The 22,944-nt window shown below is 41.2% G+C and overlaps 1 protein-coding gene across 3 annotated transcripts in view; it reads right to left on the bottom strand.

The window, feature by feature from the left end:
• Positions 1-22,944, bottom strand: part of ADAMTSL3 (ADAMTS like 3) — a 293,413-nt gene that overhangs the window by 237,575 nt on the left and 32,894 nt on the right. For all 3 annotated transcript variants that reach the window (XM_050966620.1, XM_050966618.1, XM_050966619.1), the window contains exon 3: positions 9,743-9,862. In XM_050966620.1, coding sequence (XP_050822577.1) covers positions 9,743-9,862 — 120 coding nt within the window. The remainder of the gene's footprint in view (positions 1-9,742; positions 9,863-22,944) is intronic.

The raw sequence follows: 22,944 nt of genomic DNA, 5'->3' as shown, positions 1-22,944 counted from the left end.
TACCACTCCAAACTGGAACCCATACTGGATATCAAACTACTACAACCCATACTCAATGGGGACTCCATCCTGAAAGAAATCTTTCCTGAACCTCCTTTTCTGACCTTCAAACAACCCCCTAAACTCATCATCAGACGCAAGCTCCCTCAAAGTGGCACCAGACCCTGCAGAACAACCGATGCAAAACTTGCAGATGTATCTCCACTGCTACAATGATCATCATCCCCGACAAAACACCTTATCTGATCCATGGATCCTATGCATGCCTATTACATGGGGTATACTTCATCCAGCAGTCTAAATGCCCCAATAGCAACTCCAGGGTGAAACCATACAATCACTATGCTCTTGAATGAACTCACACAGGAAAATGATAAAAGACAAAAACACACTATATCACTTGTGGGTGAACACCCTCTATCTGACCTATCAGCCTTCATCCTCATAGTAAACTTGCACACTGCTTTCAAAAGATGAGCCTGGGAGCTTAAATTCATAACTTTGCTAGATGCTAAAAATCATGGACTGAATAGAGACAATATATAACCCAGTAATAACCTCTGCACCTTCCCCCCCATGACTGAAGGCATGTTAATGGGCCACTTCACCTTGAAGGGTCCACTGAAATGTGTTAATTATGTATGCTAAACAATCTGTTTAGCTGTGACACTCTAAGGCCTTGGCTACACTTGCGAGTTACAGTGCAATAAAACCACCCACAGCACTGTACCTCACTCCCTGTCCACACTGGCAAGGCATGTACAGCGCTGTGTCTCTGCAGCTACAGCGCTGCTGGTACTCCACTTCCCCGAGAGGAATAGAGATTATTGCACCGCCGCTGCTGTGCTGCAGCACCAGTGTGGCTGCCTAATGCTCTCTGATTGGCCTCCAGAAGTATTCGGCAGTATCCCACAATGCCTGTTCTAGCCACTTCGGTCATCAGTTTGAACTCTACTGCCCTGCCCTCAGGTGACCAACCGTCAGATCCACTCTTTATATTCCCCGGGAATTTTAAAAATCCCCTTCCTGTTAGCACTCCACGTCTGGCTGAGCAATCAGCAAATCTTTCCAAGTGACCATGTCTCCACGCGCCAAGCAAGCCCCAGTATGGAGCAATGGTGAGTTTTTGGACCTCTTCAGTGTTTGTGGGGAGGAAGCTGTCCAGTCCCACCTGCGCTCCAGCCATAGGAATTACAATACCTTTGGGCACATATCAAGGGCCATGATTGAAAGGGGCCATGAAGGGGATGCACTGCAGTGCAGGATTAAAGTGAAGGAGCTGCGGAATGCCTACTGCAAAGCCCGCAAGGCAAACAACCGCTCTGGTTCCCCCCTCAACTTGCCAATTCTACAAAGAGCTGGATGCGATACTTGGGGGTGACCCCACCTCCACTCCGAGCACCACCATGGAAACTTCAGAGCAGGGGGAGGAGGAGGAAAGCAGGAGTGAGGGTGCTGGGGGGGGAGACACCCCAGAATCCCTGGAGGCATGTAGCCAGCTCTTCTTCAGCCAGGAGGAAGGTAGCCAATCACAGCGGACAGTACTTGGTGGAGGACAAACAGAAGAGCAGTTTCCCAGTAAGTGGCTTTTTTTTTTCAGGAAGGAATTTTTTCAGTGTGGGCTCTTTGGCAGAGGATGGTTAGGGCTGCATGCATGCCTAGATGCGGAATAGAGCATTGATGTGGTCTATCATATTGCAGTAATCGACCTCGGTAATCTCTTCGAAAGTCTCATCCAGAATGTGGGCAATGCGCTTGCGCAAGTTTCTTGGGAGGGCCACCATGGTCCTTGTCCCAGTCAGGCTTACATATCTGCGCCACTGTGCTGTGAGGGGTGGGGGGGACCACTGCTGCACACAGGCAAGCTGCATATGGGCCAGGTGGAAACTGCTTTGCAGTAGAAGACCCTCTCTTGCTTCCCAGGTCACCCTCAGCAGCAAGATATCTTCCAGGCCGAACTCCTGTGGAAAATGTTGGGACACTGTCCAGTGTAGGTGCCACCCTGTAGCTGTTGGCTCTCCCCAAGGCACAGTACAGCCATGAAACGAAACCCAGAGGACAGTACAGCCGTGTCAGTCTCCCTTACTCACCATTTTGGGGCTCCCGTGAGTTATATGCGCTCTTTTTGGGACAGGAAAATTATGCTATTGTGTAGACTGGGTGTGCCCTCCTTAAGTGTGGAGGAATCATTACTCAGTCTGGTATAAACAATGCTGCCTCTGTTAAGTGTTGCATTTTGCCTTTACAGATGCAACCTTGATATCTAAGCAGTCCGTGTTACCACCGGCTGAGAGACTGCAAAGACTCAGGAAGATACCGCAAAAAAGCAAAGAAGAGATGCTGCAAGAAGTGATGCATCAATCTCAAAGAGAATCAAAAAGCACAGGTGGCAAAGCACGGAGCACCGGCAGCAAAGCACAGATCAGCTGATAAGCATCATGGAGCATCAAGCAAACTGTACCCAGGCGCTTGTAGCCATGCAGGTGGAGCACTACTGCGCCCCCTGCCCTGCCACCCTTGTCCCAAAACTCTTTCCCTTGTGTCCCCATGTCACCTCCAACCCACTTTCCCCAACATCTGGGTTCTCACCACCACCAGCTGCCTCTGACACCTTTATCTTCACCACCCAGCCCTGAAAACTATGACCCTTACCCTCTGCACTCAACACCCATCACCATGCAGTATAGCCATCCTGAAGTGCAGCACTCATTGCACAGCACTTCAGACAGGACATAGGCTAATCTGTGATTGTACTGTTTCCCACCCCACCCCATTGCCCTCTCTGATTCCCAAGAAGTTGTGTTTCTTTTCAATACATGAATTTTTTTTTCAATAAATGGATTCTTTGGCTTTGAAAACATTCTTTATTTTTGCATAAAGTAAAAGATACCTTAGCCCAGGAAAGAAACAGGCACTGCAAATCAGCTTAGCGAACACTGATTCCTACTAACATTGTAACCACTGCACTTCACTCCCGTGCAGGGCACCAGACATTACTGCTGGTTTTTAGCCTCAAATTTCTCCCTCAAGGCAGCCCCACACTGGGCCCCTCTAATAGCCCTGCTCTCTGGCTGTGCAAATTCAGCCTACAGGTGTTGAACCTCAGAGGTCCATGCCTGAATGAAGCTTTCACCCTTCACAAATATTATGGAGGGTACAGCACGTGGATATAACCGCAGGGATGCTGTGTTTGGCCAAGTCCAGCTTCCCATACAGAGATCACCAGCGGCCCTTTGAACGGCCAAAAACACACTCCACAGTCATTCGGCACCAGCTCAGCCTGTATTTGAACTGTTCCTTGCTGCTGTCAAGGCTCCCTGTGTAGAGTTTCATGAGCCACAGCATTAACGGGTAAGTCGGGTCTCCAAAGATCACTATGGGCATTTCGACTTTCCACGCCAGCCTGCATTAATGTCAATGAAATGCCCACGGTGATCCACAAGCACCTGGAGAACCATAGAGAAATACCCCTTCCAATTAACGTTCTCGGATGCTAAGTGGGGTGGTGCCACAATAGGAATGTGTGTCCCATCTATTGCCCCTCCACAGTTAGGGAAACCCATTTGTGCAAAGCCATTCACAATGTCCTGCACTTTACTCAAAGTAATGGTTCTTCTGAGCAGGATGCGATTAATGGCCCTACAACCTTGCAGCAACATGATTCCAACAGTCGAATTTCCAACTCCAAACTGGTTCACAACCAATCGGTAGCTGTCTGGAGTTGCCAGCTTCCAGATTGCAATAGCCACCCACTTCTCCACCGGCAAGGAGGCTCTCAATCTCGTGTCCTTGCACCACAGGGTGGGGCGAGCTCCTCACACAGTCCCATGAAAGTGGCTTTTCTCCTCTGAAAGTTCTGCAGCCACTGTTCATCATCCCAGACTTGCATGACAATGTGATCCGACCACTCAGTGCTAGTTTCCCGAGCCCAAAAGCAGCATTCCAGAGTGCTGAGCATGTCCGTGAATGCCACAAACAATTTCATGTCATACGCATTACGTGACTTGATATCATCGTCGGACTCCTCACTGTCACTTTGGATCTTAAGGAATAGCTTGACTGCCAAATGTGATGTGCTGGCAAGTCTTGCCAGCATACTCCTCAACAGTTCGGGCTCCATTTCCCGCAGACCAAAACGGAACACAGATGGTGCTGCACAGAAACCACTGAAAGATGGCTTTGAAAGATGGCGCCAAATGTGGACGGAAATACAGGGATTGCTGGGATGCAAAGCGATGCGTCACAGGGTGTTGGGACCAGACCCAGAATGCACCGCACCCCCTACCCCCTTCCCACAACCCACAGCACCAGAATGGGAAGAGGTGCTCTGTGGGATAGCTGCCCATAATGCATTACTTCCAATGCCACTGCAAGTGCCGCAAATGGGGCCATGATAGTGCGCTGTCAGCTGTCAGTGTGGACAGACTGCAGTGCTTTCCCTAGTCAGCTGTATGAAGGCGGGTTTAACTCACAGAGCTGTACAGCTGCAATTGTAGCCATACCCTGAATAAGTTTCCTAGACCTGAAGAAGAGCTCTGTGTAAGCTCAAAAGCTTGTCTCTCTCACCAGTCCAGTAAAAGATACCTCATTCACCTTGTCTCTCTAATGTGTTGGGATAGACACAACTACAACAACACTGCATACATATAACCTTGTATGTTATACAGTAAATACAAATCTGTTGCTAACTGCCCCTGGACACATTAGACATAAGAGCTGGCAAATGAGGATTTACATCAGGTCATTAAATTTCATGTTAAGGCCAAAGGTATATAGCTAGCTTTGAAACGTGTTTGAAAACATGTACTAATGCACTATAAACACAGAAGTGGAAGCCATGGTTTCACTGGAGAGAATATGAGTCCAACTGAGAGATAATCCAATTTCACCTATGCTTATTGAACAAGCTGTGGTCACTGATCTCCGATTCTGATCTCAGTTACACCAGTGAAAATCTAGAATAACTCTTATGAAGTTATTCCAGTTTTACCCCATTGCAAGTGAGAACTATCACACTGTTTTCTGTGTTTTACTATGGATTACAGCATCTTAAAAGCATTGTGTCATTACATGAACCTTAGCTTAATATGTACTTTGAAGAGTAAAAAGAACTCAGATATTCTTCTCTTGACATCCTTGAGATCCTCCAGGTCCTGGGTTGCATGGCCCTTTTGCATCGTCTTTTTAATATCATTCCAAAGTTTTATTTTACAAGACAGCCAGGATATGTGTCCTCTTGGAGGACCAGGCATACATAGGCATATTTCAGTCTCCCTAGTGCAACCTGCACCTCATGGCAGATTTCTTTTGCTTGTAAATCCAACTTGTATATTGCAACATATACTGGAAACAGACACAGTGGCCTATATTTCACCTGAAGCATCCAAACACACTCTCTCAACTCTCCAAGTGCAGATTTCCATTATACTAATTTCTTGCTGGGTGATTTCTCAAGAATCTAATATTTACTATCTTTTCTGCTCAAAGTTTTTAAAGATTTGTTTAGAAACACTGTTTCCTTGCCAAGATTTGACAGTTTAGCTCCACATCTGATGCCAAAATCATGACTCTCTTGTTAGGAGTTTAAGATGACACATATTACAAAACTTAGAAGATGTAAGATCCACTAGAGGCAAAGAAGTCAAGAAAGCCTTTTCTCACTTAACAAGGGAAGACAGATTTTGAATAAAGAGGGTGTCTTTCCCAACCAACCGAAGTGAGAAGGTGCTTCAAATAGTTTTTGACCAACCAAATTCTCACTGTGGTCTTTGTTGGTGGTCTGTCATATAGAGTGGTTTTAATACTTGAAAGCAGTACCTCAAGTGTCAGAAAACAAGAAGATTTTATTTCTGAAAGAAAACTTTCCAGTACTACTAGTATTTTGGGAAAAAAAATATTTCCTTGTAGCAGATTAAAAGTTGAGAATCTGGAAAAAAAAAAACCAGCAAAGTAAACTATTCCTTATGGCAAAGTACAAATAGCAACTCAAAATGGGATGTGTTTATAAAAAAAAAAAAAAGGCAAATTCAGCGCGAAGAGGAAGAAGTAAAGTTTACTTTCTGGTCTGGCATGTCTCAGGGCAAGCAAGATCTTTGGCCACGTACCAAAATTTATTTCATTCTAAGTTATATTTAAATGACATTGACTCAATAGAATTTTGAACTGTGGTATACAATCTACCAATGCAAGATGTAGCTTATTTAACATTCCTGGAGCTATTAGAAAATGCATCCTTCTACGTCTGAGCAAGGTTCTGCTCTTGCGGAACCCTTGAATGTACTGGTTTTAATTTACTGTATTTTTCCCTGAAGATAAAAGAGAAAATGTGCTAGAAACCATGTTACGTACTATTTTTAGTTCACAAAAATATCTAACTGTGGACAAGCAGGCCCTACACAGTTTCTTCTGCAACCATAGATTTCCTTAGAAAAAACATTTGATCAAACATATTTAACAGTGGTCTTACAAGCCACCTAAAAGAAGTACTTCATCTGCTTATAATTCCTTAGCATACTCACAGCAACCCAACATGTGAAAGGTTTAGTGTAATCTTGTAGAAAAATTTCAGCACACTCTTGCCAGACCAAATCAGAACAAAACGTACTATGTTGTATATCCATACATAATTCTGTTGGGCTAGAACAGAGTACAATGTGCTCCCATTAATACTTACTTGCTTTAAGCTTGTCTTTTAAGATAGCAAATACTATTGAATATTTAAGTAACAGCTCTACTTTACCAAGATTACTTACTAACAAAGGAATGAATGGTCAGATTAAACTGGCTCACGGCTTGAAAAATATCACACACAACAGCCAAAGAAAACTTCTTTGAAACATTCCTGTGTTTGGAGAACATAAGGAAACTAATCTTGGATCATGACGGTGATGATGATGCTAAAACAACTGATTACTGAACTTGTCCGTATTTTCTAAGCATTAAAATTGAATACAAAATAAATACAATTCAAGATACAGACTATTTCATAGATAGTTGGGAAGGGTGGGAAACGGTGCTTCTGAGGTCTGCCAACAGTGCAACCATATCAAGAATCTGACCAATATAATCATGGTTCAGATCCGACACTGGTGTATTTCTATTGATTGATGTTGATTTATACCAGCTGAGAATCTAGCCCAGAGAATTCAAAGAGAATTACCTGGTGAAGAATTCCATATTCTGCCTTTAGAGTTTCTTCCATTCCAGAATGAAATATAGAGAATTAGTACATTTAAGTTTTCAGCTAACCAAGAGGCATATGGTAAATTCTGTATTATATATATACACGTTTTTAGGATAGATAGATAGATAGATACATACATACATTCATTCATAGGAATATCTACCTATCTCACACAGGTGTCTACACCTTCATAAGTGATAGTAACAGTAGATTTAATTATAAAATTATTTTATTTATATCACCAACCAATTCAACCAAAGAGTTTTCCCAATCATAAAAGAGTTCCTAATTTACTCTCAGAAGGTTCAGCCATAGAGCTGTAGCAATTACTGTTTGATTTAAACAGTTTGATATTACATTAAAAAATTCTATAGGATTGAATTCCCATTCTAAAGCACTAGTACTATTATTTGTATTGACTTTTGAGTTCTTCATTTGTAGGTCTACTATTTTAAGAGTTCTAGGAATCCAAAGTTATTTTCAAGATGACTAATTTTAATTTCTTGGGAGAGGCTGTAAGTAGTATAGTATCAGACTAATTCTAAAATCAAGCCCTTTCCTGCAAGCAAGCTCCAGAGTTACATGTCACCTGTGGAAGAACTACTCAGGTTGTTCACAGGCAGGATTTGATCCAGACCACATTGAAGTTAATAGGAATCTTTCCACTGACTGCAATGCGTCTTGGAACAGGTGTTTTCAGAAAGGAGCTATAGTATTCACCATATACTGTGACTGATTAAAAGTGTCTGAAATGCACGCAATTATGTTTGGATTTATTGTCCTCTTCTCTAAATATTGCTCCACTCAATGGAAGCTATTTTTATCAAAAAGTGTATAATCTTTACTGGTTTTTTTACAAGTTTGTCATTAAATGCAGCCTGTGCCGCAGCTGTGTTTTACTATTCTGTAAGTTATTGCTTTCCCAGGTGTTGAGTCCAGGGGATATCTCATCTAGGTACCTTCTCTATAGATCTATCAAAAGCCTCCAGGGTAACAGAAGTATGAATTACTGTACATATATTTCAACAGTATTCAAAAAAATAATTTACAGTAGTTCAGCACGTTTTCAGATTCTAACTACTCCTTTAACTCTTCCTAAACAGATACTCAGTTTTAGGCAAGAAGAGGCTACAAAGCCCATCTCAGTCTTTGCCCTTAGAGTCAATGGTTAAACACCACAATATTTTTCCTCAAAACGGATACTGCGATGAGACCATCCTTCACAATAAAACTGGCAATCAATTGCAGACAGCATACCCAACCTAAGGGCAAGAACTGCTCTTCTTTCACTTTACATGCATCGTTTTCTAATAATCTTCCTACTTCGCTCACATTAAAAAATGTACTCTGTATGTCTATAAATGCAACTCAGATAGTTTTGATGTGGAGTTCAATGGGTTTCTGGAACACATTGTGCTATGAGTAAATTTCCACAGCATGCCATATACTTCCTTGGTTTACTTTAGATCTTTTGCCAAGATTAACAGGGTTTCTTTCATGTATTTTCTGTACATTTATATCTGTATTCCATGTTTATTATAATTTATCTATAGGGGTCTGGAGAAAGCATTACTGTTTTTTAATTAAGATACAACATTTGTTACTTTCCAGATACCCTGCTTCATCCACTACGATGCTCCCTGTGTTTGTTCCTTTGTAATTCACTTTAAAAACATGCTAGGTCACCAACCTCTTAAACAAGCTAGAAATACAAAATACCAAGTAATATTCAAATAATTTGTAAGATACAATACTTCATATCCCAGTATAATTCAGCCCATTATGTTAATTCAGTTATTTTGGTCATTTAGAAAATATAAACTGCATTCACTAAAACTTTCTTTATAAAAATAGACTTTCTAAATAATAAATATTTTCGATTTCTTTTTAAAGTGACATATGAAAAGTAGCAGCAAGTTTTGGGAAACTAAGCACAGAACCAGAAACTTCTGAGTTCCAATAGTGGCTCTACAATTGACAGTGTAAACTCAGAAAAATTGAGAGGTGTTATGAAAATCACTTATTGTCTATATGTTGTTATACAGCTGTAAAGCATTAACATACAAACAAGTTTCCCCTGTGAAAAAGTCATGTAGAATTTAATGAAATATGATTTCTGTAGGTTTTTTAAATATCTCAGTAGACATCTTCCTTAACAGAAATTGATATCCCTCTATAGAACTATTTTAGATAGTCCAAATGACCCACAGAAAGGATACCAATTGTTATTAGTTGCATGTATTTTAACTAGAGTACTTCTACAGAACTCTATTAAATATCCTCACAACATTATAGAATTCCACTCTATTAAACTCTAAGACTTTTCCATATGTTTTGTTTTATTTCTACAAAGTGTTGTTTAATTTCTACAATTAACTGCTCTAATTTTGCTTCTTGTTTAATGTGTTATTCGATTCACTGTATTCCAACCTGATGCACCATCCAAAGGCAATACAAAATGAATGATTGATTTGTTTCACAGGAACATTCAAACAATTCACTACGGGGTGAATATGACAAAGCTCTATTGTTTTTATGTAGATCATACAGCATACTGACCTGATCATCATAGCGGTAAATGAGGAATTGTTCTCCTGTTGTATCTTCAAGAAAACTCCCCTGTGGAGAAAGTGCAAACTCAGGCAAGAAGTATGCATCTTGCACCTGCTCTGCTTTTATCTGTAAGAGATACAAAGAGGTCACTTTATGGCTTCTGGTGACAAGCACCAAAACTTTCAAACACTACATGCACACAATCGCAACAAAGCTATGGTGACCGCATGCGAGCAAATTACATGACGTATTTTACACACAATTTTGTGCACAGGATTTTGACCATTTGGTCCTGAGTATATGTGATGAGAATGTTACAAAAAGGCTGATAGTTGCTACCATCTTGATTTTTGGACTGTTGACTTGAAATGGAAGTATCTATTATAGGGTAAGTAATCTTAATGATCTATCAGAAATAGACACCCTACATATAGTAGTGGTCTACAAAATTTCAAAAACATTCCATAGAGTTCTAATACTAATTCTCTGGACTGAATGGAAGAGAGCCACGATCCTTTGCAAAGAGGTTGAAGCCTGCAACGTGTCTCATAGCAATGCAGTGGCCACATCACTGGCAAAGTGGTCTGGAGAACATTACATTGTTACTGCTTTCCATGAACCCGTTCTGCAGTGAAGAGGGGATGACAGTTGCTTAGGCTATAAACCCCATCACATATCAAGAACACTAAGTTAATTTAATTGTTTTAAATTAAGGAATCATATAACTAGAAATTGTTTGTAAAAAGCATGTCTAGAATAGGCACAATGGTAGTGCTTTAAAAGTGTGTTAGTAAACAAGATTTTAAACAGGGCTTCACACCTCGCATAGACAGGGCAAGACATGATTATGTATTAGTTAGCTGGTCATGGTCAACTCAGGGTTTCCACTAAAGTCCATCATACAAATAAGCATAGTTTTCAGTAATGCTTCAGTCAAGCCAGCTACTTTTGAAGGTCTGCTCATGCTGGCTCCAATATGCCCACAGCAGTCACAACCTTTGACATGTTTACTATGACCCTGATCCTAAATCTTTTGAAGTGGCTGAGAGATTTTCCATTGATTTCAATGGGCTATGGACAGGGGTGGCTCTATGTTTTTTGCTGCCCCAAGAACGGCAGTCAGGCGGTCTTCGGTGGCGTGCCTGCGGGCAGTCTGCTGGTCAGGCAGATTCGGTGGCGTTTCTGCGGGTGATCTGATGGTCCTGCACCTTCAGCACTCTCCACCGAATTGCCACCAAAGCCATGGGACTGGTGGACCTCCCGCAGGCACGCCGTCAAAGGTTGCCTGACTTCTGCCCTCACAGCAACTGGCACCCCGCCCCCCGCAGCTTGCCGCCCCAGGCACGAGTTTGCTGCGCTGGTGCCTGGAGCCGCCCCGGCTATGGATCAGGCCTTATATGAGAATACAGGAATAAATGAGAAGAGTGTAATCTAGTGATGTGAGCAAAGAATTGGTGGTTAAGAACCGTGCTCTTGGATAAATTACTTAACATTTCTACCCCAATTTCCCCAGATTTAAACTGTGGAGAACAACATTCACTGACCTACTTTACAACACTGTTGTGAAGGTTAATTATATTTGTACAATGCTTTGAAAGTGAGCAGTGCAAAGTATTGTTATAAATCGCTAACATTTTGGAAAGAGTTGCTGAGCTCAGGGATAGAAGAGAATCCAAATTAATCCACCATACTTCCCAGAAAAAGGTATATAACATACTATTGCTTAATTTCCCATAAACAAGTTTGCCAGAAGGATATGCAGTGATTAAGTAACTTGTGTTTCCCATCTTTATAAGGTAAATATTTAAACGACAAAGCATTCAGACATATATCATTAAGCTTTGAATATATAAGATGCCAACATTTAAAGCTGAAATAACAATTTAATAAGTGTTACAAGAAAAATTGAAATATGTTTCACACACACACATTTATTTAAGTGTCAGAAGCTAATGAGCAGTTAGCCACTGGGTGAAATACAAGACTACTTGCTAGATTAAGGCAAGCAAACTTTGGCTACAGTCATGGAAAATTTCAGTCCAAGAGGTGAGTGTTTTAGAAAGTTATATGTGGGGATTATAAGAGAAACTAGTTTGCTTAACTATTGTGGGTGCTACTAAGCACCGAATAGAACTGAAGGACAGAGATAGATAACAAAGATTGGGGTCAAAAATAATAATCTACTTGAATCTGAGTCAATTGTCATGGCAAGCCAATGCTGAAATCTAATTGACTGAGCTCTGTTCAAAACACACAAAAAATTCATGAATAGCTTTCAATAGAATTTCCAAAAAGTCTCAACAAGTCTACCAGCTAGTCAAAAAACAGAAAAAAGTTCACCAAAAATCATCTAAATTTAGACATTTTTTCAACCCGTTCTACTAACAACATTTGAACAGCTTTACTGTGCATTCATTCCTACAATGTATTTATTTGAATACAGTATGTCCTAGTCTGTTTCATGGTCCATTTTTATCCATATGGGATCTTTCAGGATTCTTTATAAAACTTTTATTATTATGAATATTTTGCTTAGACAGTCATTCAAATGTCAGAACTTTGTGAGCGTTCACCACATTTTTTAGTTGATGGTATCAATTTTAATGGCTTGGCTAGTCTGCAGTACACTCATTACTTAAATGAGAGCTGAAGATTTAAAGTGCCTCTACTTTCAGAAAACAATTACACATCATCCTGGTGTTTTAAGAAAACTTAACAGACAGTTTAATGCTATTAGCTTCAAGTTAAACATGTCAGGTGGATTATAAATGTACTTCAGACTTAGAACAGTCATTTTAAACTAGATTTTATGCTGTTCTTAAATATTATTGTGATGAAGTGGAAAGTTAGTAGGTGATAATAAAGTAGGCAACCATAATAAAAATAGTAATTGCGTAAAATGTTTTAAAAAGAAATTTTAAATGTCAGATTGCCATTAAAGGAGAAAATATGGCATAGACATTACCATACCTGGCAAGAAGATTTAAAGTAGGGGAAGAAATAGATAAACATTAATTTGAAAAATTTCCCAGGTACCTGCTAGCCAGAGACCAAACAATGAAGGTCTCCCTTGCCCTTCAACGCCATTCGATCCCACCAGTGAGGTCCAGGAGACATGATGAGATGACCAGTTTGCACCTTTGACTGCTGAGAATGGGAAGACGGTAGGATTTCTATTACGGTGCTCATCTTCTTGAACCAAGCTTGGTATCAACCTGAGGTTGGTAGATGCTTGCTCAAACCGAACTTCCCCAGCCCCCTAACTGATGAAAGGGAAAGTTCTCCCTATTTTTAATCCTCTTCTCCCCTTATCCCTGAACCACTTGACTGGTGAGGGATTAAACTATTCTCACTTATTCAAACTTCTGGCTTCTGATTATGGGAGAGGAGGAAATCAACAGCCAATACCCAAATCCCCATTCTTGCAGTTCTTCCAGAGACTGCCTCTGCTTCTGCTGCAAAGCAACAGAGACATAATTTTTGTCAATTTCATTGCTAGGGTTCTGAGCAGCAGCAGTAAAGCCATCAATCAACTTATTACAAAGTTCAACTGAACCTTACGTAACATCCCTCCATTCTATTTTACTATAACCACTGGACATCTAAAGTAATTGTTTCATATTTATATATAAACATGTCTTCTGGTATTAATTTGAGGTTTAGAATCAAAACAGCAGCACTAGGATTTAACTTCTATTAATTCTTACTGATGAAAGGTCAAGAAGATGAGAAAATAGAAGTGGAATCTCTCAAAGAAATAACAGTCTCACTGAATTCTTTCATGCCCATGACATGGGTATGGTGACAAGTTCTAGGTCTTTAGCACAGGTTTCTGAGAGCCAAACACTCATTACAACAAAATGAATGTACCAATAAGTACATCTGCCTTTCACACAAACCTACATTACCTAAGATAAATCAGCTATTCCCCCTCTAAGCCTACGTGATGTGTTAGCTAACAAGGGGGAAGCCTAAGCAAGGTGTACTCTCTCAAAACAAACTGTACTACTTTACTACATAATGATGAAAAGATAATGAGAAAAATCACACAGATTTTAAAAATGCCAAAGATTATAAAAGACTATACATTTTCCTGGAGCTTCTTAAATGCTTAAAAACAAAGCCTGATTTGGAGACAAAAGGCCAAATTCACTCAAACTTGCACAGTATAATTTATACTTCTCTGCCTCAGCTAAAATTTTGCGCCACCTTTGTAATTCAAATTTGCTGTCTAACATCTATAGTTAATTATTTCTGGAATGGTTACAACAAATAACTTGCTCGTGTTTGAGGTTAGAGATGTTAAGGTAGGGTGTTGCAAAATACTTCTTAGTCCAGAAGGGAGTTAGTAGCTCCAAACATTTGGGAAACCAAGATATAGTATAAACAATTACACAAGGTTACACTATTTTCAAAGAAAAGTTCAGTTCAAAAGTAGCATCAGGTTTTGAAAGAGATCCTGTATTTTACCTAATTTATACTTGCGTTGAATGAAGTACAAGGAAGCCAAGTGACTTTCCAAAAATCAAAGAGTCACTCAGTGGTTCGAGCAGCATTACCTCCAAGATACTCCTGGTTCCCAGTACCTTGCTATAACCAGAAGATCACAAATTCAAAGCACTACCGTAAAAATATTGTATACGTTGATTATGTAACATTCAGACAGGGATACACTATCGGGGGAGAGCATACTTCGGAACAAAAAAGAAGACAACAGGCTAGACTGAAGTTCACTGATCTTTACCTTTTTCTCACCTTCATGCAACATTGGTAATGCACAATAACACCTACCTGAGTCTAACAGGTAACTTGTGTTCAGTGCTCCAAGTGAAGGTTAGAAAGCCCCAAAGTCTATGCCACGAAGTAAAATTCCTTCCCAGCCCTCTCTTGGCAATAAAGTTTAATCCTCTACATGTGAGGGTAAAAGGCACTCAGCCTATTCAGTCTACTACTAAAGTAGCAGCAGGCCCCAAGCCAGCAAAATACTTATTTATATAAATAGGTGCTTTGCTAAATCATGGCCTCATACATTAGAAAATGTACAGTGGGAAATAATCCTTCATTATCATCAAGGAAAAGGACTGGATGAACTATGAAGTCTCTTCCATCTCTAATCCTATGATGAAACAACAGCCTAAGAGAATGCAGCAAGTTCCCTGTGGCTTGATAAGTCTTGAATTGGCAGTGGCTGGAAAAGGTAACTTGGAAGTAAATTGACAAGTTTCAGAGCAGTGGCCGTGTTAGTTTGTATCCACAAGTACTTCTGTTCTTTTTTTGGAAGAAAATTGGAGATGAGGGAGAAGAAATGGTTACTCTCCAAAATGAGTCCAAAGAATTTTTTCTGAAAGAAAGAACAAACGAACAGATGGCAAACAGAAAAGAATTGGACTCACATTCTTATTGACTTGCACATACATGTTTGTCAGATTACTATGCACTGCAAGTCCAATCATATACCAAAAAAGTATGAACCTCTGATTTGATTCTTACAGTTAAATATCTTCCAGTCTGTTAAACTGTAGTAGTATATGATTTGAGCCCTAGGGAAGAAATATACCAGCTAACAAGCAGCTAATTTTAATGCACTTTCAAGGACTCTAGCACAAAAAGGTTTGGTGGGCTATGGCACTAGACTTTATCACAAATCATCCAGTTGTGAGGTATCAGATAAATAAAAAAATCACACTAAAAGGTCCATAGTTTCACAGCATTTCTATGGTTAATAATCATGATGGGTAGATATCAAAGTAACCATGACTGAGACTAGCTATTTGTCACGGCCAATATTTTCAAAAATGGGTTTGTGACAGGGTTTGTGTCTCTTAAGGCTAGTGGGGCCTAATGGTCAGCCCACCCCATCATGTAGCATGGCCCTTTAAGAGGCTCAAAGGTCTGATTGCATACATAAGAACCTGTCTCCCAAGAGACACTGGGAAAGAGGAAGCAGTCCCAGGAGCGAGAAGGGTTCGGGAGGAAATTCTGTTACTGTTTCTTTGATGACTTGGGGCCAGGAGCCTTCCAGAGAGGACAGGGCAAGGCTATCCTCTCATGGAGCCAACTGGAGGCTGCCTCCTCTCTCGTAGCAGGATAGACACCAGGAAACATCAGCAGAGAAAGGCTAGGCTTGCGAGCACCCTGAAGCCTAATTAAGGAAAGGGGTCACCAGAGGGAAAAACTGGGCTAATCCACAACTCAGCTCCAGGGAAGAGAGCTAAGTGCTCCTGCTTAAGGAGAAGCAGAGGATTAGATTAATAGAACCTAGCTCCAGAGAGGAGAACGGAGGAGAAGGGGGATCCTGTTTAAGGTGAGAACAAAAGACTAAATCAATACAGTCCAGCTCCAAAAAGGAGAGCTACGGACTCCTGCTTAGAGGGACTGAAAAGGAGTAACCCAGGGATGGTACTAGGAGGGGTTCCAGAAATAGAGATTATTTACAAGAGCAAGAAAGAAAAATTTCCTGACAGATGGAGCCAGAGATGACAAATGTCCCTGGATGAATCCGAGTGAGCTCCTACTTAGGTTTGTGGCTCTTGATAATAAATGAGGCCCTTGGAAAAGGGGCGCTCCTTGATTTAAAAGGTCTGTCTGGACTTGTTTATAACCTAAATCAGTGTTTCCCAAACTTGGGATGCCACTTGTGTAGGGAAAGCCCCTGGTGGGCCAGTTTGTTTACCTGCTGCGTCCAGAGGTCTGGCCGATTGCGGCTCCCGCTGGCTGCGGTTCTCCACTCCAGGCCAACGGGAGCTGCTGTAAGCAGCGGCCAATACGTCCCTCAGCCTGTGCTGCTTCCAGCAGCTCCCATTGGCCTGGAGCAATGAATCGCGGCCAGTGGGAGCCACAATCGGCTGGACCTGCGGACACGGCAGGTAAACAAACCGGCCCAGCTCGCCAGGGGCTTTCCCTGCACAAGCGGCGTCCCAAGTTTGGGAAACACTGACCTAGGTGAATGGAAGTGAGGCAGCACTCACCAGTGGCACCACACTTGACCGAAAGGGGGCACGCTGGAGTGGCCTCCACCCTTCAGGGTTCCTAAACTTAGGCCTCTAAATCTACATTTAGGCACCTAAATAAGTGAGCTGGTTTTTCCACGAGAGCTGCCAGGTGCACTGTACTTACGAAAACAAGGCCACTTATTTAAAATATTGAATAATATTCAATTCATAGTTAAATCCTTGAAAGGTCACTTTATAAATATCCACCACAATAAAATTTATAGGTCTGTATCTGTAAAATATTCATAGAGGAGTCTTGCTTAGCAGCTGACTGCTGTAACAGAGACCAAGCTTTTTTATTTAAAAGTTTCATTGTTTGGTCATAAAACCCACAGTCCTGATGGACACACAATGACACAATCTACAGTACTTCGAGTGTGTGACTCTCCAATCCCTCTCCCTAGTGCTCACTCTGACTTTGCTGAAAGCAGACTTCAAACCTCTTTGGTGCAACTAGAAGCCCTAATGTTTTTCCCTTGTCAAGTAACTCCTATTCTAGACTCTTAGCCCAAATGTAAATGGAATGTGCCCTGGGAAAATGTCCCAGTGGCTCTAGAGAGTCATGTGTAGGTATCTGAAAGACCCCTGAGAGGTATTTCACGGAGTCCATTTGGTTTTGAGAGGACAGTGAGGCATCATTAGTGAACAACTCTTATAGTCATAGATGGACACTGACTATTTCTGAAGAACATATTTACAAACCAGTCCTACAGCCAGAGGCATGTTTGTGAGAAGGCAACATTTGATATAAGTTCTGCTGCTCAAATATGGCCTGATCCAAAGCCCATTTAAGCCAATGGGAGCCTTTCCCTGGCCTTGAATGGGCCCTACATCAGATCCAGAGCACACAGAATATAGGGCTTAGAGTGAATTTTTCCATTGCTCTAGGTTTGCTCACTTGAAGCCAAAACTGAATGAGAGAAGGACAATCATTTTGCTTTTAAAAATATGGTGGTGTCATTCTTTCAGGCTCTTTTAAAACAAGCCTATTTTCTCTTAAATTCATCTTGATTAAATATAAATATATTTCCTTTGGCAAAACTTTTGCTGCAGGCTGTAGATAAAATAAATTTGAACATTTTTCCTGTGCTTTTTAAAATGTATCCTAGTGATTAAGCTTTTGGATATTTATCAACAACTAATTGTGTTTTCTCTTGACATAGTTTGGCTAAGAGATTTAACTTTTCAGTGAAATACTTCAGCAGTGTTTAGCCAAAATACTATTTAGTTTCAAAATCCAGCTTAACTCTCAAGTCTGCTTCATGTTTCCAAAAGAAATGAATTCTAGAATTTTACGTGTCTTTTCCCCAAATAAACTTCTTCTGAATGTTGAGTTAGGCAGAGTCTACTTCTTCGCCACATGACTGGGGTAATATGTAGGGTGACCATATTTCCGTAAACTGAAAACTGCACACATGGGGCTGTCCCAAGTTGCCTGGAGTCACCACTCATCCCCTGATTCCTCTGCACCCCTATTTGGGCCAAGTAGCAGAGATGGGGGCAAGGGGAAGAGGAATGAGTATAGGCTGGGATCTGGACAGCAAAGTAAGGTGTGAATGTGCAAGTGTGAGAACTTTTGGGCTTGGAGCCAGGAGTTGAAGCTATTGGACTATGATCCAGAAAGCAGTGTGATGCCCCTTTGGGGGCTGAGATAGCAGAGGGGCAGGAAGGAGGCTCCAGTTAGAAGGAAGGGACCAAGGGTACTCCAAAGAGCAGCCCTGGGGAGGTGAGAGGAGGCCAGCATGCAGGGTTACTATTTCAGATGTTGGTATGGCAAGGGGCCAACTTCCATCTGGTGAGGGGATGAGGGAGAGGAGTGACTGACAGGGGACTGAGGGGTTGCTCGCAGAAGGTGGTATGAAACTCAGAGGGTGGAGCAAGTGGCCCCCATTTCCCTCCCTAAATGGCACCCCTGCCGGGATGTGACAGAAACAGATGACTGGAAGCAGAAAGGGGAGGGAAAGAAACAAGTTGGGGTGGGGTGGGCTGGGCAGGACAGGACTCTGGAGACCAGTCCTGAAGGACGGTGGGTGGGAAGAACATGAGACCAGCATGGGAGCCCCAGGGACCACTTGCAGGGCCAGGTCACACTCAGTGCCCTGGGATAAGTGGATGCTGCAGGACTCCATTAGGGACTTATCAGTCGGGGTTGTGGGGTAGGGTCCGGGGTCCACGAGTCACAGCCCCATGGCCTGGCTGGAGAAAAAAGTCTGAATTAGGCCCCTAACCACACTGCCCTCTGATTGGGCTGCAGAGTGACATGTGACACTCCATCACTGCCCCACTGCAGGGGCAGGGCATAACAGAGACACAATGGGCCAAACTCGTCTCCCTCCCCCAAGTATCACTGTTTCCCACCCCCAATGTTCCTCCAAACACCACTAGCAGGCTGCACCCCACTTTTTTGACAAAATGGGGCATTTGTCCCATTTGCTTTTGGCAACTGATTGGCAAGAGCAAATGGGACAAATGCCTAGTTTTGCCAAAAAAAGTCAGGACGTCAGGGACATGGCTTAAAAAGGGGACTGTCTCGACTAAATCAGAATGTATGGTCACCTTAGTGACATGCTTATACACCACTACCTCGATATAACGCCACCCGATATAACACAAATTTGGAAATAACGCGGTAAAGCAGTGCTCGTGGGGATGGGGGCGCTGTGCACTTCGGTGGATCAAAGCCAGTTCAGTATAACACAGTTTCACCTATAACACGGTAAGATTTTTTGGCTCCCAACGACAGCGTTCTATCGAGGTAGAGGTGTATTTAAATCACCCACCTGAGGGGCTTGAGTTGACCCTGCTCTCACTGACGTCAATGGCAAAAGTTCCCATTGACTTCAGTGATGCAGGATCTGGGCCTAAATGTAGGCATTACATTTTGAACGGTACAATACTACATAAAATAAACTGTTGGTTCATTATTACTGTGATTGGTACTGGTTACCCAATGCATTTCAACTCTAGATAGATAAAAGTGAAGGTGAAAAATATGGAGTAATCCACAGGTGCTGGAGCTAGGGGTGCTGTGGGGGGGGGGTTGCTGCACTCCATGGCTTGAAGTGGTTTCCATCATATCCAGGGTTTACAGTTTGGTTCAATGCTCGTAGCACCCCCATTATACAAATTGACCCAGCACCCCTGGAGTAATCTCCAAGAGAAAAGCTGACCCTGGACTGGATCACTTCATATCAGTGTCAGAAAGTAAATAGCTGTGGATGAGATTCTGCCCTTGAAAACATGCACACAACCCCCATGCATCAGTTTCAAGGGTAAAATGGGACTCGTGATATTTACCTGTATTTGAAAGTGCTTTCAGCTCTATGGATGAAAAGTACAATATAGGAACCAAGCATTATCATCACTCATCTGAGGACGAAATTCTCTCTCTCTAACCAAAAAACATCCAAAAAGTGTATTCTTCAAGAACTAGAGCACAGATTTTTATTTTCCATAAGTCACTTGACTACTCTGACTTATAATTTTATTGTGTTGCCTCCGCACAAAAGAAAAATATATTGGTTTGTGTGAATCTTTTTCAAATAATGTATTTTAAATAAAGAATTTACCTTCTGTATTGTGAAAGTGTAATAAAGCACAGTATTCTGATTGAGAAAGGGCTGGGGGCAGGTGGGGGAAGGAAGAGAAATTCCACCTACCAGCATATTTTCTTGCTAAATTTCATTTAAAAGATCAACTTTAGGTTCTCTCAAAGTCTTGGATGAAAATTCTCTCCATGGAAAGCACCTCAACTCTTAAAACAGTAAAAGGGAAGAAATGTCTTGTAAAAAGTCTGGAAATGAGACCGAAAATACTATTTCATTAAAACTTATGTATTTTCTATAAAAAAAAGAAATCTTGTGAGCAAGACACAGAGGTAACTAAAGTCTTCTGAAGGTCTTCCCCCCCCCCCTCCCCATACCATATGTTCAGAAATCACCTTTTTATTATTTATTTAGTAACCTAATAACTGGCAAAATTCTTCTCATAAATTAAGCCTCTTCAGCATTATTAGCAGCATGTTCTCATGGAAATCTATTTATCTCTTACACAATGATATTTTCTAAGGGTCTTTATAGTCTCTGTAGAAAAAATATATTATAAAGGGATATTTTGTCAGCGCCTTTAGCAGAATCAGGATAATCTAAAATATTTTTTAAAGATTTGTTAAATTACCCTTTAATGTATAACATTATACAGTGCAAGAATTTCTTCTCACCACATTGGCAAACTGCTACAGATTGAACAGACTAATTTGTAGAAAACAAGCAGACCATCTCGCTTGTTTATCTATAGGCACATGACTGCAGTTTGCTCTGTGATATTCTGAAGGAGGCTGTAAGTATACTTGGGGAACAGTAGATTTATTTTTGAAAGGCAAGAAAGGAAAGCAGCTAAAGTAATGTCGGATTACTATCAGAGGTATCTGAATAATAAAATCCTATGAATGAATACATGCTCTGGAATGAATACAGCCCAGTAGTTTAAGAGGTACAAGAAAGAGGAAAACAAAATAATCTGGTGAGACTCTCTAGTGGGAAAAATAGTCCTGAAGAGCAATCCCACCCTCTTCTAGCTGACCAGAGTATAATTCTGCGCCACCAGCAAATCAGCTGTGGGTAACTGCTCCAGTGAAAGCTGAACAGAGGGGAAAATGAAGAGATATGTATATGCCAAATAACCAAAAACTTTGCTGGAACTGGGAAACCAGCTAAAAATAAATAAATGTGCAGTGTTGAACACGAGAGACTTTACACCACAGTCTTGGAATCAGATGTGCACAGGTTGACTCTCGTACTCACAAAGTATCCCTTTGATTTCAATGGGGTGTGAAGTGGGCACAGGGACTCACTCACACAGATGTGATTGCAGGATCAAGGCTTTAACCCACAACATCTTGAAGTTCATACCAGCCATACATCCACACGCAGGTATAAATATAATACTAAAAGTTACACAAAAAGCAAGCAATAATGTTTTGTATGTGTGCTGTAAAGGTCCTAGCACAGTTCCGGGCACTGTAGAAGTAACTAACTACCAACTGATATATTATTCCCTGATGCGAGATAACAGACACACACAAAAAATGAGTACTTAGCTTTTATATAGTGCTATTCATCAGTAGAGCTCAAATCACTTAACGAAGGTGTCATTATCCTCATTTTACGGTAGGTCGTCTCAAGAAAGTCCGGCTAAAAGTGATATGGAAAACCTGACTCAATTTCTTTATACTTTTTAAATTAAATTATACCTTAATGTTATTAATGTTATGTTAGTGTAATTATTTGTATTTGATTTCCTTTGGAGATTTTTTCTTTAATAGTGATATAAATTGAATTGACATAGTAACATGCTTTTCATATAGTTGGGTTGAAATTGTGCCCTAGGGCACTGAAATTCTCATCCATAAGTCGTGCAAGCAAAAACGCCACAGCATTAGCTGCCAAACACCTGCTATGTCTACTGGAGGATCCAGATTTTTAAGAGGATTCCTGTTGCATAACGAAAGAACGGAGGAAAAAGTGTGAGGCTAGGAAATCGTAGTGCAACCACAGCAGTTAGGGAAAGAAAACTCCTGTCACCATGAGACCCTACAGAGCCAGGTAATGCAAACTTTCATGGGTACAAATATAGATGGCCAGGGGAGGGGAGGGGAGGGGAAATGGCAAATATTCCAACTGCAACAGAAGACCAGCCAGAGGCACTGCTGGTTTTAATTAAGCTACATATGCAGTGTTGTCACTAGCAATAAGATGTTATTTTTCACTAACTCAATGTGTAGGTGAAGAAGTGCATGAAGTGGCACAGCTACAATGGAAGAATTCAAATTCTAATAAAAGATATCAACCCAAGTGCAAGGCAAACTTTCAGTCCTAAGACACTCCTTCAAAAGAAAAAATATCCTTTGGGCAGGAAAGACAACACTTACCTTCTATCAAAAAAAAAAAAAAAATCAAATATGGGGCCTAAATCCCACACAAATGCAGCCAGGTAACAGAGATCTCAAGAAGAAAGGAAGAGGTGTTTGGCAGTCAACACCTAAGGTCATAGATACACTAAAATTGCTCCATAAACGACACCTTCAGTAATTGCTGTAAATATCACATGATCAGCTGTAGTTCATGTAACAACCAAGCATGCTATTTTCAGGAAGTGGCAACTAATATAGCACAGGAAGCAAATAATCATTTATGACCACAGCTAGATCACTAGGAC

This window comes from Gopherus flavomarginatus, chromosome 9, assembly GCF_025201925.1.
Source record: "Gopherus flavomarginatus isolate rGopFla2 chromosome 9, rGopFla2.mat.asm, whole genome shotgun sequence".
NCBI lineage: Eukaryota > Metazoa > Chordata > Testudines > Testudinidae > Gopherus > Gopherus flavomarginatus.
Note: the sequence above shows the minus strand (reverse complement) of the source record. Positions and strands in the feature narration are given on the sequence as shown.